General features: G+C 39.8%; 3 protein-coding genes across 5 annotated transcripts; 2 read left to right on the forward strand and 1 right to left on the reverse strand.

Moving 5' to 3' along the window:
* The first annotated feature begins 254 nt into the window (after positions 1–254).
* LOC121559142 lies at positions 255–5,425 on the forward strand. The gene is made up of 9 exons (XM_041872464.1): positions 255–374; positions 526–638; positions 732–948; positions 1,172–1,309; positions 1,475–1,621; positions 1,721–1,801; positions 1,925–2,037; positions 2,167–2,365; positions 3,868–5,425. Exons 2-9 carry the CDS (start codon positions 633–635, stop codon positions 4,092–4,094), a joined length of 1,128 nt encoding a protein of 375 aa, XP_041728398.1. The 5' UTR covers positions 255–374; positions 526–632; the 3' UTR covers positions 4,095–5,425.
* Positions 5,426–6,952: 1,527 nt separating this feature from the next.
* Positions 6,953–11,625, reverse strand: LOC121559131 (microtubule-associated protein 6 homolog). 2 transcript variants are annotated; one of them, XM_041872452.2, is made up of 4 exons: positions 10,191–11,625; positions 8,877–9,102; positions 8,287–8,335; positions 7,396–7,458 (listed from the first exon to the last, which is right to left on the reverse strand). In XM_041872452.2, exons 1-3 carry the CDS (start codon positions 10,937–10,939, stop codon positions 8,291–8,293), a joined length of 1,020 nt encoding a protein of 339 aa, XP_041728386.1. In that variant the 5' UTR covers positions 10,940–11,625; the 3' UTR covers positions 7,396–7,458; positions 8,287–8,290. The 2 variants fall into 2 exon arrangements, with proteins under 2 accessions (XP_041728377.1, XP_041728386.1); XM_041872443.2 differs by lacking the exon at positions 8,287–8,335 and having other exon boundaries at positions 6,953–7,458; positions 10,191–11,618.
* Positions 11,626–13,795: 2,170 nt separating this feature from the next.
* On the forward strand, positions 13,796–17,851 carry LOC121559152 (diacylglycerol O-acyltransferase 2-like). 2 transcript variants are annotated; one of them, XM_041872474.2, is made up of 8 exons: positions 13,796–14,207; positions 14,412–14,540; positions 14,828–14,935; positions 15,049–15,119; positions 15,235–15,439; positions 15,677–15,794; positions 15,941–16,143; positions 16,778–17,851. In XM_041872474.2, the coding sequence occupies exons 1-8, from the start codon at positions 14,150–14,152 to the stop codon at positions 16,930–16,932; spliced, it is 1,047 nt and encodes a 348-aa protein (XP_041728408.1). In that variant the 5' UTR covers positions 13,796–14,149; the 3' UTR covers positions 16,933–17,851. The 2 variants fall into 2 exon arrangements, with proteins under 2 accessions (XP_041728408.1, XP_041728404.1); XM_041872470.2 differs by having other exon boundaries at positions 13,798–14,207; positions 15,620–15,794.
* The last annotated feature ends 1,253 nt before the right edge of the window (positions 17,852–19,104 follow it).

The raw sequence follows: 19,104 nt of genomic DNA on the forward strand, positions 1-19,104 counted from the left end.
ATTTGATCTTTATTGTGCCAGGTCGCAGTTGTAAATGAGAACTTGTTCTCAACTGGCTTACCTGGTTAAATAAAGGTGAAATAAAAATAAATAAATAAATTGTCATTTGTTTTCAGTGTCAGATGCTCTGTTGAATGTCATCAAGCTGGAGGATGTCACTAGTAAGTTAATCAGTGTGAGTTGGACTGGTATTAACCTGGACCAGCAGATACAGTACAAGGTGAAGCTGTCATCTAATTCCAACTCAACTCAGATTGAGACCTCAGTCACCAAAGCTGTTTTCTCAGACCTTATTCCTGGAACCATATACACTCTGATTATTGAGTACTTATCCTGCAGCATCAAGAAAAACATTTCAAGAGACATAATCACTGGTATGTCAACTCTTGTTCAAGTAATCTCCTTGAATTCATTTAGAGCATACATTTGTCTTTAAAACAATTATAGATAAAATGAGTACAATAGGACATTTTGTGCAAACATCACATTTGTTTTGTTAAATGTTTATCTTTACTCTCCAAAAAGCTGGAAAGGTCTATGAATCTTCCACTCGAATTCCAGGCAGAGAGTTTTTGTCTGATTATACAAATCAATCCAGCAAACTTTACAAAGACTTTGTGACCAATTTCATTATGCAGGTAAATATTCACTAAGCATTTTTTATAATTGCTTTTTAATTTAAGTCATATAATAAAACCTTGTATGATTTAAATGTACATATTTCTTTAAAGGTTGAAAACAATCTCCCGAAAGAATACCAGGACCTTATCAAGGCTAAACAAATGGTGGTGGTTGTGAGAGGTGTTCGCAGAGGAAGTGTGATCGTTGACTTTGATCTGGTCAATGCTCTGGAGGTCAAACTGTCAACCTCTGACGTGCAGAACAGTGTCATCAATGCGCTGAAAACATCTGCACTCGGAGTAGATCTGAATTTCACCTCAGTCAAAGGTTTTTGAATTCCAATAACTACATACAATGATATATTCTATGCTAGTTAATCAATCAAGTGATTTATTTTATAAATATTAAAGAACTAACAGAATGAAGGACGGTTGGATGATAGATTTGTATATCTAGGTATAAAACAGAAGTCTATATTTAAGCCAGGTGGTTATCATATCGCCATGTGTATTTAGTGGCTTTTAGTAACTTAATTTCTTCTTTATTACAGAGGCAGATATTTGCCAACGAGGAGATCACACATGCTCTAAAAATGCCAGCTGTGTCAGAGAGGGACCCTCACATACATGTGAATGTAAGGCAGGATTCTACGACGAAAACCCAACCGTACCGGGTACTGACTGCAAGAGTAAGAAAACTTAGCTGCTTGAAATGTGGGCCACACTTTACATGAAATAATTACCTTATACAAGAGTAACTACCAGTGGATGAACATAAGTTATTACCCTGTAATACACTAGTAAGTACATCCAGTTAAGCAGTATTTACCACTATTGCACTCACTGTTTTGTAGGAAATATCTCTCCAGGTGCAGATCCATGTCAAGGCTTGTGTTCATCACGTGCTCAGTGTGTGATTGGTCCTGGAGGCAGCCATGAGTGTAGCTGCTATCCTGGTTTGATAGATCAGAATCCTGTTAACCCTGGGAAGCTATGCAAAGGTACACTAACGTCCTCTGTATCTGTATCAATTCCTTACTTGAGTATCTTACACATACGTTACATTACATCTTCTTTCCATCAAAATGTGCCCACTTTAGATCCTGTCGACTGTTTTGATCAAGAAAATGACATTTGCTCATCCCAAAATCAATGTCTTCCGCCCAAGTTTCTCTGCTCATGTAAGTTCTGAAATCATACCAATTCTTCAGATCTCACATACGGTCTTCAGAGAAAGAGGAATCTCTAATACTGAGGCCTATTTCTGCCTTATTATAACAACTCTCTCTTCTTCCCTCCTACAGTGAGGAATGTTTTCAAATTAACAGCAGAGTTCAACTCTTGGATTTTCAATTCCTCTCTGTACGACCCAGTGAGCGACGCTTGGGCGTATGCCTCTACAAAGATCATAACAACTGTATGCAGATACACTCTCTGATTTGTAATTATTGTGATGTCTTACAAATGTCATCTTAAAACACTATGGTTTATTTTCTACAAGTACTTTTTTAAATAGATGTCTACTTTACTATCCTTTTCCCCCCAGGTTGTCCCCAAAATGCAGCGTGTTCTGTTAGATTCATCCTTTGACATGACAGTGGTGGGCTTCCAGAGGGGTAGTGTGGTGGTCAGGATGATGTGTGGTTTTAATGGGAATTCTACCACTGATGAAAGAACTCTCCAGGCTGCTCTACAGGACACTCTCCGCAAACACCTGGACGACTCCGCCATAGCTACCTTGAAAAGTATGTTTAAAACATAGGAGTTTTTTTTAAAGAATTGGCATTACATGGTGATGGTGTTTGTTTTGTTCAATTAATATATGTGACTTGGTTGTGGTATGTACAGTGGGGAGAACAAGTATTTGATACACCGCCGATTTTGCAGGTTTTCCTACTTACAAAGCATGTAGAGGTCTGTAATTTTTATCATAGGTATGGGATGGGATGGGCTACAGGACAATAGGCAAGCAGCTTGGTGAGAAGGCAACAACTGTTGGCGCAATTATTAGAAAATGGAAGAAGTTCAAGATGACGGTCAATCACCCTCGGTCTGGGGCTCCATGCAAGATCTCACCTCGTGGGGCATCAATGATCATGAGGAAGGTGAGGGATGAGCCCAGAACTACACGGCAGGACCTGGTCAATGACCTGAAGAGAGCTGGGACCACAGTCTCAAAGAAAACCATTAGTAACACACTACGCCGTCATGGATTAAAACCCTGCAGCGCACGCAAGGGCCCTCTGCTCAAGCCAGCGCATGTCCAGGCCCGTCTGAAGTTTGCCAATGACCATCTGGATGATCCAGAGGAGGAATGGGAGAAGGTCATGTGGTCTGATGAGACAAAAATAGAGCTTTTTGGTCTAAACTCCACTCGCCGTGTTTGGAGGAAGAAGAAGGATGAGTACAACCCCAAGAACACCATCCCAACCGTGAAGCATGGAGGTGGAAACATAATTCTTTGGGGATGCTTTTCTGCAAAGGGGACAGGACGACTGCACCGTATTGAGGGGAGGATGGATGGGGCCATGTATCGCGAGATCTTGGCCAACAACCTCCTTCCCTCAGTAAGAGCATTGAAGATGGGTCGTGGCTGGGTCTTCCAGCATGACAACGACCCGAAACACACAGCCAGGGCAACTAAGGAGTGGCTCCGTAAGAAGCATCTCAAGGTCCTGGAGTGGCCTAGGCAGTCTCCAGACCTGAACCCAATAGAAAATCTTTGGAGGGAGCTGAAAGTCCGTATTGCCCAGTGACAGCCCCGAAACCTGAAGGATCTGGAGAAGGTCTGTATGGAGGAGTGGGCCAAAATCCCTGCTGCAGTGTGTGCAAACCTGGTCAAGACCTACAGGAAATGTATGATCTCTGTAATTGCAAACAAATGTTTCTTTACAAAATATTAAGTTCTGCTTTTCTGATGTATCAAATACTTATGTCATGCAATAACTTGCAAAATAATTACTTAAAAATCATACAATGTGATTTTCTGGATTTTTGTTTTAGATTCCGTCTCTCACAGTTGAAGTGTACCTATGATAAAAAATTACAGACCTCTACATGCTTTGTAAGTAGGAAAACCTGCAAAATCGGCAGTGTATCAAATACTTGTTCTCCCCACTGTATGTGACTCAGGTTGTGGTTTCACTTATTTCTTCTATTTCATTTTGTGTGGGATACTGCTTATCTAATATTGTCCTTTCAATAGTTACTGATAGACATTGACCAAACATCTGTCTGTTCTCTGTAGGAGTTTCCCAGATATCAACGGCCCCAGGACAAGGCTGGAAAGTGGCGACCATAGTCCTGGGAGTTCTGCTGGGCTTCACTTTGATAGTCGTGGTTGTCGTTCTGATCATCACCATAGTGAGGAGAGCAGCTAGCAAGCTGACCACATATAACATAGAGCAAACAGAACACAACATACAAGCGGTGTCCAATGACTACTTACAAGGACGTTATTCTTACCAGGTGTAGTTCACAGATTCTTGAAAGACGCGATAATCTAAACTTTTTTTCACAAATATATTTCTTAATATTAACAAAAGTATCAGCTATCACACCATGTAAAGGAACACTTTAATTGCTTCATAAAATGCAACTAACTGGATTTATGTTAACTCCGTCAGACACCATAAAAGGCATTTCATTTTCACATTTATTGTTGAACAAGTGTTTAATAAAGGCCTTGATTGTTGAGTTCTAACATTAGATTATTCAGATATGTAATACAATCTCCAAACCTATTTTGTTTTATTTTAGCGCTATATAATGCTCCAGGGCTAATTCTGTTTTGGCATGACAGAGTTGACCAAATCTCCTGACAATTTTCTTCGAAATCACAGTTTTGAGAGAAATATTATTTAAAGTCAGAGAGGGCCATTGGAAGAAACTACATAATATATTTTTTCAGTTAATATTCATTATTGCCAGTTTTTTAAATTGTAAACCCTTTTTTGGAGCGTTTGAAATTGGGATCCTTTGCTCTGGACAAGGGCATTTCCGGGCATATAGTCAGCTAGACCTCTTTAGAGTGGACCTGGTGAATGTAGATTCAAATAATTAAATGTCACCTCTATTCTTATCAAAGGTGTACAGTATGGCGAGCTAGGTGCGTGCAGACACTTCTGGCCAAACAGGGGACACTGCATTAGGCATTTCCACTGCCGTCTCTGCTCCACCATTCAATATTTCACACAGCTCTCTCTCCAAATAGTGGCCCATAACAACTGAATTATTCAGGAGGTTTTACATCAGGATGACTGAATCACAGACAAACGACAGACACTGCATGTGTTCAGTCCTTCAATGGATTGGCTAGTAAGGCAATCAATTACTGTTTCCATTTTATAGCTGCCATTGTCTGAGGGCACCTTTTGTTAGTGGGACGCAAAGTCATTTGTTGACTTCCTGTTTAAGGGGCTGTTTGTATCTCAGAACTAATTCCTGATGATGGTTTTCTGTTCCTCATTTAACAATATTGGGAAGTGTTCCTTGTTTTACAAATTGTAATGCAATTTTTTTTCAAGTTGACATGTAAATGATATTCTACTTTAGGCCTATATGCTTAAATAATTGTAATTTGCCAGAATGTGAATTTCACTGTCATAAGAAAACTTTATTTTATCACCCAATGGGAAATAACAAAGCAACCAAACCATCTTCACTGGACCTTACATAATTCCTCTGAATCTTTAATGTCCACTAAAATAAAAAGAGGCAGTTTTGGTGCCCTCATTTTCCAATGGGTTTGGCAAGCTCTCACTCTGTCTCTGTAGCGTAATGAAAATCACAAATACCTCTTCTGAAGGAGTCGGAAAGAGTGTCTATGGGCCAGTTCAAGGCTTCACGAGAGGTGCATTAACTAATACTGTATCATGATAATCATTCACAACATTCAGATTCTGCTTCAACATTTTTAATCAGATCATTCAGAGCAAGCTAAGAATACAAGCACACAATCACAACACGTCTGCAGTATATGACATCATATTGTCATCATTTCACACGGTTTGAGTACATTCGCATCAAACTGACAGCATATAGATGAGAGAGTCATAGCACCGAGGTGTTGTGTGCTCAGCACGTTAGTTACTGTACTGGGGGGCAGGCGCTAGGAGCCGGCGGGCTGCGGAGGTCTAACACACGGGCTGGAACCCTGACAGGCAGCAGAGAGCAGGGTGGTCTGGGGGTACAATAGACAATAGCAGACACACAGCAGCGCATGGGAGGAGGACTGCCACATACTGTAACATACTGGCGGACTGCAGGTGCACAGACATAAGAGAGACAGGGTGAGAGTAGCAGTCACACTCACTATGAATAGATGTGATACCAATGGTTCCAGACAGGCAGCTGCATGTTCCAAAAAGCGATTTTGATCTTCTAATCCTGGCCCACTCCTTATCTTTTTACACCTAACTACTGAGCCCATTGAAGAAAGTGGAGGTGATTGAGTATATACAATAGGTTAACCTATTTCCTATATCTTACATATGCCAACTTTTAACATTATACATGGTTTTGCACACCAATAGCATCACAGCTTTGTAATGGATAAAATAATGACATATCATTAAAGAGGGGTGTATTATCAGAAATATATCAGTTTTCATACTGTATCAAATAACTGGAAAGTGGACGAAGTGGTTCTCACATTGAAGAAGGCAGTAGAACCATGTGTATGAAGGCAGAACTACAAAGCTGGTGGGTTTACATAACAGTTACAATAGGCACTACAGTACTAAGTGCTATCTTTTGTACTGTAAGTCAGTGACAGTTTTCTTGTTTGTTTGTGTAGACACTTATGGTATGAGATCAAACTATCACTACACATGCAGTAATTCTGAAAATGGTTTGCCCCCTTTGATTTCTCATGAATGATTTGAATTACAAGCTAGATTGTGACCGTGAGAATAGGATACTTGAATGCTACTATACAACCAGAAAGAGGGCCTTGCATGCAAGCTGTAGAAATGACATTCCAGTTCAGTTGGTTTCTTAGCAACCAAATTGATGAAACCAGATATCCTCAAGAGCAATTAAATTAAATCTAGGTCCAAAGAGTGGAGTCACTGTAACCAGGAAACGCTACAGTAATTAAGATTTTATATCTGCAGAGTTCACATAGTCAATGCAGTCTAAGAGATCGAAAAAGAAGAACATAGAGAATCCATCATCAGTATGATGATAGGTAGTCAGACAAAAAAGCTAAACCTCTCACTGCCTTCAACAGCCGTTTAAGAGCCATATACTGTTCTCTACGTACAGTGTATCAATGGCTCTCTGTTTAAGAATGTTTTTCTTTCTACAAAGGATTGACAAATGCAACAAAATAACGTGCAAAAAATGTGCTGAACTTTTAATAGAGAGAGGAAGTGCACACTCGCACACATGCGCACACACGCAACCGCGCGCACACAGACACACGCAAAGCATTATAGTTCAACGACAGCATGGTGAAGACGTCAAAATGTCAACTTAAAAGCTCCACATCTAGTGAGTATACACAGAGATGAAGAACAGGAAGGAAAAGACAGAGAGAAAGAGATAGACCAAATGGATGAGAGTCCTCTAATTCATTAGGCAGCCTTAAATTCCCTAAATAAAGTAGTGCAGAGATGTTTTGTTTTTACTTTTTTGCCTCAGCCAGTCTATTGCTTATCTCTTTGCTCTTCTTTGAGATAACGCCTCCCTCTGGTTTGGACTCGTCTGGCTTGGTGCTCGTGGAGGTTTTCTTCTTGGTTGACAGTGCACCAGCGATGGTCTTCTCTTTCGCCTTTTTCACCATTTTGCTCGTTGTTGTTGATGTCTTTTTTGGTTTGGTTTTTGTCTTGTCCACCTATAGAGAGAGAGATGAGGGAATTTTGTACTTGACATCCTCCTAAAACTGTAGGTAAACTACGCAGCCAAAATGTCATCAGTCCAGGTTACAGTATCATCTTTGGACTGATACTGTATGCTACAATGATACAAAGAGCTCATGAATCTCTAAGGTGAACACTGGCAATTCATTTCCTGGAGATGTTACAGTAAATCTTTATTCGGAGCATGCAATACATACCTTCCTGTTACTAACATCAAATAAAAATAAAATAGCAAATGTCACCATGTTGTTGGTAATATTTGCAATGCGTGGTTGTGCACTTACGATGAAAGAAAACCACTTGTGTCCATTGGAACAAAATCTCTGTTTAGAAAAACACATTTAATTTCCATCCTGAAGGTTGTGTCTAAAATACAAACTTACAGTATAAAGTTGGGGTTAGTATATGAACAGTTAATTTAATATGCACAATCTTATTCCCTTTCCCTTGGATGAGACTATATTTTTGGTCATATTCAACGAATTAGGTTTTTTTGTAAATAAAATTGTGCTATTTTCCCTTTGTATAAGGTGCCTCTTATGACACCAATCAAACCAAAGGATTGAGAGTTGAAATGTCATGCAAAATAATACATTCATTTAATGAATCCAAGCTCTCTTGGTGGTCTTGAGAGAGGCAGTGCAAACTCTGAGGATGTGGCTGACAGCTTTGCAGAAGGATTGAATTGTCTGGCAGTTTGGTGGCTAATGTGACCCTAGTCCTGTTGGGTAAGGTGCATTAATCAAGGTGTGAGTTAATCTGAGGTCAACCTCCATGCCTTCTAGAAGAAATTGACAACACACCTGACTACAGCAGATCTAGAATAGAGCTGCTCTCAGTCTCAGAACAGTCCTACAAGAGTGAGAAAGGGAGGGGCCATATAAACATAGCATGCAGACACATGAGACATTCCTACCGCTCACAAACATGCATGTGGAGATTTAATTAACTCTGATTGATTACATTAGTTTTGTGATGTGCTAATGCTTATCTTAATTTTGTAGTTTAGAAAGTTATTCTGGGATTTTACACTGTACAATATTACAATATTACATGGAACAGGCTACAGTAATGCTTGTAATATGTTGAATTTCCTATTCAAATTTAATGATCTCAATTGTTATTACTGTAGCACATAAATCAAAATAGTATATTGCTTGAAGGAGAACATATACATGAAAACAACCATGTCCTATGTAACTAATGCAATTTGAAGTTTAATTTGCATTATTTGGATTCATCCTAATTTTCACTGAGACATGAACATGAATTGGCCCGTCACAGCAACGGGTTGAAAAACTCAAAATTGAACATGTATTTTGTGCAATTAGATACACATTTTAACATAAAAAAGTCAGTGTTCATTGTCACATGCATGTTGATGTGGGCTCACCTTGGTGGTCTCCTTGCCGCCCGGCTCGTTGTACAGGCTGCGTATCCTCCTGCGCTCCAGCAGCTTGTTGTCAGTGGGCTGCACCTTAGCCTGCTCCCCCTTGTAGGTGGCGCTGTAGCTGGTCTCCAGGCTGGTCTTGTCCTTGTCATCCACAGGCGGTTTGTACTGAAACTGGGGCTTGGTTGACTTCACTGGTTTCACGTCTTTGTACGCCTTGAACTCATTCCTGAAAAACAATGAATCAGAAAACTCAGCATTAGTTCCACTGTTCATCATCAAACAAATCACTTAGTTGTATTATGAATCCCAGACAAATATTGTTGTTGCCCAAAATCTTTGGGAGGAAATGGACTGAAATGACTCATCAGATTTACAGCCGAAGTGTACACAGGGAGGGTAGCATTACTCGTTAGTCACTTTACTCCCCATTTCAGTAACTACAACACAGAGCTTCTGCTTCCTTTCACCCACAGTCGACAACTGCAAAGCTCTCTACACATTTTACACAAAAACGAATTGACCTTGCAGTCAAAAACTAGGGAAACAAATGAGGGAGAGCCACTCCAGAGAGGCCTTAGGGATATGTTGAGAACAGTAGATATAATTATATCCAGAGCTCCTTTACTGCCTTGGCACTGACATGATGTGCTACTGTATTGATCTGGTAACACCATAGAGGAGGATGAAACAGGGGAAAATCAATGCTGCAGCAGATATCTATGACAATATTAGTCTGATCATCAAGAACATTTAGGATGAATCTAGAAGAAAACTGACATGTACAGTTCATGATGGAGAGGTAGGGTGGGCTTTCTTGAGTAGATTATAAAGCCCAGTAGGGATGATGTGTGTTTTATTGTCAATAGACTGAAGGCTACATGCATCTTGGCTTTGCTACTGCTAGTACAGTAACTACCAAAAATGCATGCATCAATTGTTAATCAATTGTATTTAAATGTTGTGCACAATATGTTCTTAGCTTACCAACATGTGCACAACATTTAAATACAATTGATTAATAATTGATGCATGTATTTTGGTAGTTACTGTAATGATATATTAAGATGTTGTGTAATAAATTGTACACTGAGTATTTTCTAAGCAACACAAAATATTGTGTTAGGCCTTCTTATTAAAATACTTTTGGCCTCCACAATAAAGTTATTTGTGGCCTACATTCCACGTTTAATTTATGGTTGATATATTTAAACTGTGAAAAAAAGTATATTTCAGAGGCAGAAAATGTGTGCATAATGTAATTCAATAATAAACATTCAATGAAAATACATATTCCCACTGTAACCAGATTCTCACCTATAAGAGCTGCCAGTGCCAGTTGAGACGACCTGTTTTATCTGTCTGTTCAGCGCGTCTGCTGCTGCCCTTCCTTTCCCCTCCACAGTGACATCTGCCGGTGGCTGTCCCTCCATTTTGGCACTCACTTTCTTCTCTACAGTCTTCTCCTTCTTCACTGGTTTCTTTTTCCTCTCTTTGGATTCTTTCTCTTGCACCTTTTCTTCAATTTCACTCTTCTCCACACCGCTCTCGGTCTCTGTGGATGCATGCTCCAATTTGGTCCCCACACCTCCTTCTTGTGCACCGGAGGAGGCAGTTGGGCTGGGTTTGGGGATCCAGGGGTGGTCTCCCTTTTTCGGGACAGGCCATGGCTTATAATCCTTCTGATACTGGGTTACGTTGTTGAAAGGGGTCGCCGAGGGGTGATATTCATTCTTGGGTTTGCAGCTGGGCTCCGGGCGTATATCTTTCCATTCCCTGAAATCCTGGCGCATCACGGACGCACTACAGGCATGTTTTCCTGATGCGGCACCAGTCGCGGGCGGTGCCTTGGCCGCCGCCGCCTCCTGTTCACTGTGAGAAGGCTGGGTTTCTATGGTGATGGGGCCGGTCCTCTTCTGTCTAGATGGAGGCTGAGGATGGAGGTGTTGCACCTCGGCCACATCCGAATATTTCGTGAAAACCAAAGGCACGGCGATATCCGCTTTGTCTAACTCACTCCAGAAGCGGTTAATGCAGCAAGCCCGTGTGATGCACGGCCAGGCCATAATCAACGATGGATATATAATAACCTATGCACTTAAAATCTGAATCAAAGTGTTAGGCTACTAATGAGAGAGTCCTGAATGAACGTCCTACTCACGGACCCGAGACGGGGAAATGATGCTCCCTGCGCCCACTCAAATTCTGTCCAGTCAGGAAAATGTACGTGTCTACCTATGTCTCTTTTTTTCAGAAATCCTACGATGCTTACTAGATGGTTACAAATTGAAGAGCTTTATAATACAAATTAAGTAGGCTACTAGTTCTGCACAGCTAATATAATTTAAGTTGAAATAGACTGAATTTGCTGTGTGGAGCCCATTGCATTCGCGGTCTGGATCGGCTTAATTGTTGCGCATCAGAGGGACCCCACCCCGCTACGTTTCAGAAACCTCAGAAGATGCCCGGGGTCTGCACCGTGAACTGTCACCTGGGTCCGTCACCGTCTAGGTCGCAAAGAGGGAGGAGACGCTGCCTGGTTAACCCTCCCTTTCCCGTGGATGATGTACAGACAAGGCGGACCTCGGCCTAGTGTACAGTATAGCCTACCTCTGCACTCACATACTATAGATTATAATGTATGGTGGGAGATGGACAGTTAACTGCCAAAATAATATAAAAACGTGAGTATAAATTAGGGATACAAAGTATATTGAATGCAGGTGCTTCCACACAGGTGTGGTTCCTGAGTAAATTAAGCAATTAAAACCATCATGCTTAGGGTCATGTATAACATTTTTTGGCAGACCATTATTTTGGCCATTATTTTGGCTACTGTGGCTATGCCCCCATAGGATGACAATGCCCCCATCCACAGGACATGAGTGGTCACTGAATGGTTTGATTATGAACAACATATGGGGTGGCAGGTAGCTTAGTGGGTAAGAGCGTTGTGCCAGTAACCGAAAGGTCGCTGGTTCTAATCCCCGAGCCGACTAGGTGAAAAATCTGTCGATGTGCCCTTAAATCGCATCCCTCCAGACACTTGTTGAATCTATGCCAAGGTGAATGGAAGCTGTTCTGGCTCGTGGTGAGCCAACACCCTATTAAGACACTTCATATTGGTGTTTCCTTTATTTTGGCAGTTACCTGTATATCTATAGCCTAAAGCTCTGTGAGTAGGCTTTAGCTATAGCATCAATACTGAATAATTATGAGTAGACCTATGGTGCTTGAGGGTAGTGGGGTGTGATTCAGTGTGAGTAGGCCTACTTTATTGAGTATGTGAAGGTCACAAATATCAGTCACAGAGACACTGTTGGGAACAAACCCAGAAACACAGAGGGATGTAAAAGCTACAAACAGTTGGAACAACCAGTACATTATTAAAAACATCTACACATGGCTGAGAGATAGTAACACCAATCATAATGGAGGACATATTAGATAGGCTGGTGAGAGGGTACATTTCACAATTGTTTGGGTTTCATATCATGTGGGAAGTTATCTGATGAGCCAATATGAGGCTTATAATGCATTTAGGCATGTTGTTTCCATCAATGAGACTAGAAGTGGCATTGATGGATAGCCTACCTGTCCTTGCTCATTATATCAAATCAAATAACATTATATTGGTCACATACACATATTTAGCAGATGTTATTGTGGGTGTAGCGAAATGCTTGTGTTCCTAACTCCAACAGTGCAGTAGTATCTAACAATTCACAACAATTCACACAAATCTAAAAGTAAAAGAATGGAATTAAATGTATAAATATAAATATTAGGATGAGCAATGACGGAATGTTTAAATCTGTACATTAGGTAAGGAACATTTGGCAATATACTTCAGTTGGCAATATTTATTCTATTATACTTGATTCACAGAAGACTCCTTTTAAATGTGTACAGTATGCAAGATATACATTTTCACATTTATTTTCACCATGATTCATTCATTGTTTCAATGTGGGGTCAAGGTTTCCTTTTTCAAGCAAAAATGTTAAGATTACAGGATCATTGCAAAACAAAGACGTGCTTTGTGAAGCTACAATAGCTGTTATGAGCCAAGGACAGTCTCTGAGATACATTGTCTCAAAGCGCTTTAATGGAATCTCTCACCCTATGACTACCATTGGATTTTCCCAGCTTGTGTATCTGTTCAGTTCGATTTTGACGTCATGGTCCATGGACTGATTGCTTAAGTAAACACATTTGTCCAATCAAATAAAAATATATTTACTTTTCTATTCGATTTTGCTAACATTTCCTTTATTAGTTGACAATCATCATTGACACACAATTCATCCCTTGCTTCAACCTTGTCTCAGAGCATTTCATATTATTCTGTACGTAAATCCGAGACACTCCGTTTAGTATGATATGTAATGTTTTGTATGGTATGTATTCATTTGTGGATGTCCATCACCCATTCCGTATAATAAGTTATGAATTTGCAAAACGTACAATATTTTGCGAATTTGCAAATGTGTAATATGTTACGAATTCAAGCTAGGTGGCTAGGTGGCTAATGTTAGCTAGGCTAGGGGTTACGGTTAGGGTTAAGGTTAGGGTTACATTTATGAGTTAGGTTAAAGGGTTAAGGTTAAGGTTAGGGAAAGGTGAAGGGTTAGCTAAAAAGGTTAAGGTTAGGGTTAGGTGAAGGGTTAGCTAAAAGGTTTAAGGTTAGGGTTAGCTAATATGCTAAGTAGTTGCAAAGTAGCTAAAAAGTAGTAAGTAGTTGAAAAGTTGCTAATTAGCTAAAGTTGTCCATGATGAGATTCAAACTCGCAACCTTTGGGTTGCTAGACGTTCGCATTATACGCCTACCCATCCACCCCGACCAACCACCCTACTTTCGTTTTTGCCTTAAGTAACCATCTGTCATATGTAACCATACCAAACGCAACATATCATACTAATTTGAGTGTCCCCGATTTATGCTTACTATGTTACGCCTAGTCTATGAGACCAGACTGATGGCTTATGTAGCTTATAAATGCATGTAATATGACTAAAGAGAGGCAACATAGCCCAGTTGGGGCTTTTGACATAATGAAACAGATAATATTCAAGGACAATGTTCAGATATCCCCTGCAATAATAAAGAGAGTACACAATGCTCTCTGTGACAGTCACAGCAGCCTTCACACTGTCGCCCCTCCTTTGAGGGGTATAAACTTGTTCAACCAAGTGTGAGAGAGCACTGATGTCATGGGTTGTAATAGAGATCACTAGTTTTATTGCCCATTGACAGTTAACATTTTTGGCTTTCTATGTTCAATATTGTAGTTATGAAGACAATACTTGCGGCATACATTGGTGTCTTGCGAGGTAAGATCATTTTTACAGGGTGCAATAAATCCATTCCAGTATCTTCACTCTTAATTAAGTTTGGTTTATTTCTTTCACAAACTGTGTTGAATATTGTTACATATTTTGTGTACTTTTCAAATTCGCATAAATAGAATCTGATTGCATTTTAAGTAGCAAAGTGTTGACATTTAACTTAATCAATCCTAATGTGATGTGTTCCAGGCACTGGCTCCATCATCCTGTCGGCCCTGCAGTCCCTGCTCTCAGTGCGCTGGGCCTGGTGCCCCAGGCTGGAGAAACAGGTCCAGGTCTTCTCTGTCATGCAGTTCATTGCCTCCTTCCTCATCATGGGTGAGATTCTCTGCTGAGCTCTATACACCACTGTCAAATGGCTAAAGCACTGGATTTTAGATTTTTACTGTTGCGTACTAGAGGGCATAAACACGGCACCACAGTGTTAATGGGTTGCACAACCTCGAACTGGCTATGACACACCACAAATAGTCAATTATGATTCTCAAACTTGTGTGCTTTTTGTATACATTTTTGTATTTTTACAGATTCTAAAATACAATAGGATGTTTGTCAATGCAAAGTGCATCTGGGTTTCATCCCCTTGCCTCTCTGTGTTGGACCAGGTCCTATATGCTCTGTGGTGATGCTGTACCTCCTCTGGACTGACTACTGGTGGGTCACAGCCTCATACACCACCTGGCTATTCTATGATTGGAACACACACAAACAAGGCAAGCTAAACGCTACATTACAGCCTTTCAGAGAATACAGCTGGAGTAGGGCACTGGTTGTTCTTCAGACTTACTGTAGCTTTTTGTTGATGATATGGTGTGTTGACTCCTAGCTGGCCGAAGGTTCTCGTGGGTGAGGAACTGGACAGTGTGGACCCACTACCGAGACTACTTCCCTATCCGAGTGAGTGATAGTAACTGCACACTGATTTGTCACATTCCAAGGGCAAATTAACTGTGGTTAAAGCCAATATTTGATATTTAGTTTAATTTCATATTTAACAATCTTGTGACTTCAGCTTATCAAGACTCACAACTTGTTGACCAATCGAAACTATATCCTTGGCTACCACCCACATGGAATCTTTTGTTTTGGAGCACTTTGTAACTTTGCGACAGAGGCCAATGGTTTTTCAGCTAAATTCCCTGGAATAACACCATTTGTGGCTACCCTGGCTGGGAACTTCCACATGCCATTAGCCAGAGAGTACCTGATGTCTGCAGGTGAGGACACTGGTCTCTGGTTAGTCTCAACCCATATTAAAACAATGAGTGATTGTTCGTAACGTGAACATACATTGTAGATGAATTTCCCTTCAAGGACAGTAAAGATTTCATTTATAGATATGATTGAGTAGTTCTGTAAATGTTGGTCCTAAAAAGTGATTCATTATTATTATTCAGGGATTTGTCCTGTGAATCGCGCCACACTGGAGTTCATTCTGTCATGTAATGGGACAGGGAATGCAGTCGTTATTACTGTTGGAGGGGCAGCTGAATCTCTGGACTGTACTCCAGGAGTTCATTGTATCACCCTAAAGAACCGCAAGGGCTTTGTGAAACTGGCTCTGCAACAAGGGTGAGTCCCCATGGTATACACAAATGATCCACACCAGAAAGCTACATTTATTCAAGCAGATACACTTTGAACAGACTGTCAAACTAATCATCTGGAGGTGAGACTGACTATGTTGTGTTGTGTCTTATTGTGTTATTGTCTACCAGGGCTGACCTGGTGCCTGTGTACTCATTTGGGGAGAATGATGTGTATAAGCAGCTGATACTGGATGAGGGATCGTGGTGGAGGCTGATCCAGAGGAGACTACAGAAGATCCTGGGCTTTGCCCCCTGTGTATTTCAGGGCCGGGGCCTCTTCTCCCCTGACACCTGGGGCCTGTTTCCCTACTCCAAACCTATCAACTCAGTTGGTAAGCTTACCATATTCCCTAGAAATACTAGGGGTCTTCTGTAAAGTTATTTATATGTAATTACCATTTGATCATATCATTTGTTAGTAATTTCTGTTCACCTAAAACAAAGTGCCATTAAGTTATGAATGTGGAGAATGGCCTTGGATCTAATCTATACTGAACAAAAATCTAATGCAACATGAAAAGTGTTAGTCCCATGTTTCATGAGCTGAAATAAAAGATCCCAGAAATGTTTCATACACACAAAAAGCTTATTTCTCTCAAATTTTGTGCACAAAATTGTTTACATCCCTGTTAGTGAGCATTTCTCCTTTGCCAAGATAATCCATCCACCTGACAGGTGTGGCATATCAAGAAGCTGATTAAACAGCATGATCGTTACACAGGTGCACCTTGTGCTGGGAACAATAAAAGGCCACTCTAAAATGTGCAGTTTTGTCAATTAGGGCCTAATTAATTTATTTCAATTGACTGATTTCTTTCTATGAATTGTAACTCAGTAAAATCTTTGAAGTTGTTGCATGTTGCATTTATATTATTGTTCAGTATAGAATTCAAGTCCATTTTTATCTATTCTAGAGTGAGTAACACTGAGACTGCCATCTGGTTAGAAAATGATTTTGCCTTTCAGTTGGAAAACCCATGGAGATGCCCAAGATCAGTTCACCCAGCCAAGAAGAAGTGGATCATTACCACACCATGTACATGAGCTCCCTTACACAGCTCTTTGACAAGCACAAGACCCACTTTGGGCTGAGGGAGGAGGATGTACTGGTGATTCACTGAGGAGTGGTCATACCCTGGACGGGTCAGACACAAGCACTACTCTTTGGCTGCTCCAGATAGCCCTTGTACATAATGACTGAAGCTGTGACTAACAGAACAATCTCACAGGTCAAAGGCTACCTGTCAAGACAGACAGAAACACAATAGACAGAAATGCTGCCGGTTCTTTTCTAGGATAGTCACTAGGTGAAGTGTCCTGGGTTGTTTGTTGTTTCCTGTCTGGAACCATAGCCTGCTGTAACACATTTTATGCATTATTGCTCTCATCACGTTCACTGTAATATAACCACCAGGGGGCAGCATATTTCTCTCAACGTATGGTTCTGCTGAAACAAATAAAACAGAATGTGTATTTTAAATCCATAATATTTTTTTTTTTAAATCAGAACTGGGTTGTTTTGGGGCATTTTCCAAAGATATTTGAGAGAGAATATTGTGATGTCAAATCTTTGCTGTATTTGTCTTAACAAGTCACTTTCATGGTCACACGGGTGTCTTCACTACAGTGAACGAACGAACGTATGCCAGCTATTCAAACCTTTTGTAAAGTAGGCATGCATTATCATGTATTATTAGTTGCTTGTATGTTTTAATATAACTATTCAGTGGTTCAGTGTGTATATTTAAAAGAATATATTGTTCAGAGAGAGACTATTTATCTAAATTCACAAATGTATCTACATTTTTCCACATAATAACAAGTGAGGTTCAATATGTAGCTACCACATTATCATAATCTGAGACTATCTGTTCACATAACAATGATAAAAATGTAGGTCTTAATAAAACATATTCACACTATAACATTCCCCCTTTATTTTAGAAGGGCATTGAACAAGAAAAACATGAAACTGTCTTCACACTACATGTCTTTTCCTTCTTTAAAATGGTAATAAAGTATGAATTCCATAATTTCTCAGTGGTGCCCTCTGATGTTATTGATCATAGTTTGAATCACTAAGCCACTAAGCCCTCACTGAAAGCTCTGAATCTGCCTGTCAGTCAGTGCAGTGGTGCCCAGCCCTTCATCCATCATGTGCATCTGTTGATGGTTTAATGTGTTTGTTACCACAGCTTAACAAGATACAGTAAGTCACCATATTGACTTTCAGTTGCTTCTCAAACATATGCTTATTAAACGTTTGATATCTTTGTCTGTTCATTGTTAAGAACTGATGCCTTCGAGCCATTCACCCTGTAATTGTTGTTGCTTTAATGTTCTGGATTTTACGGCTAAACGATCAAAATGTGGATAAACAAAATACTTTATAGTAGTATCATAAAGTTGGGTTGACACCGAATCTTGAAAGTGAACCAACAAATGAAATGCATTTTTATGAGACAAACAGCTGTAGAATACATTATTAACATGTCATGTATATTGGCATGATTATTTCCCCCCAAAAAATTATGTCTCTTGCCTTTACATCTCACCAAAATGAACGTGTTTTATTTGATTGTTGCAGGAGATTTATTTGCACTTACAGTAAAAAAATATATATATTATGACATGGGTCCAATCGACAAGTTTAACATAAATATATATTTGTCTGTGTGCCAGTGGTAGTTGTGAAGGAGGTGTTGTTTTGAACCTTGTTTCTAAAGCAATATGAGAAATTATAGTAAGAAACATAACACTCTCCAAATCTAACTTTCCAGCATGTCCTAAAAAAATTGGTATTTATCCTTAAACAATGGCTTCCTTTCATTCAAACTCAAGCATTTAATAGCAGGAACTAGGGCAAGATACTCTAAATGGGTTTATCAGATTAATCTAAAATGTATTTTTATTGGTTGAACCAGTTTTTTTCAATCACTTTGGTGCAATTTTCACAAGTTTGTGGTACATGTTCACAACTCTAAGCACAAAAATCAAAACAGATAATCAAAATGGCTCATGTTTCTAAACTCTAAGCGCATTTTCAATTGACTGAGTAAAACAAACAAATTCACAAAGTCACTTGTTCACTGCACCAAATCACTCTTTCAATTTGGATAAATATTTTAAGTATCTGCTTTTCAAAATGCAATATTCACTTTTCATTTTCTTGTCATTTGTTAACAATACAATTAACTATAACTACAGAACCAAAATTATGTAGTGCCTAGTTAACATATATACAGTTGAAGTCGGAGGTTTACATACACCTTAGCCAAATACATTTAAACTCC

This window comes from Coregonus clupeaformis, chromosome 5 (genome assembly GCF_020615455.1).
Source record: "Coregonus clupeaformis isolate EN_2021a chromosome 5, ASM2061545v1, whole genome shotgun sequence".
In the NCBI taxonomy this organism is placed as follows: domain Eukaryota; kingdom Metazoa; phylum Chordata; class Actinopteri; order Salmoniformes; family Salmonidae; genus Coregonus; species Coregonus clupeaformis.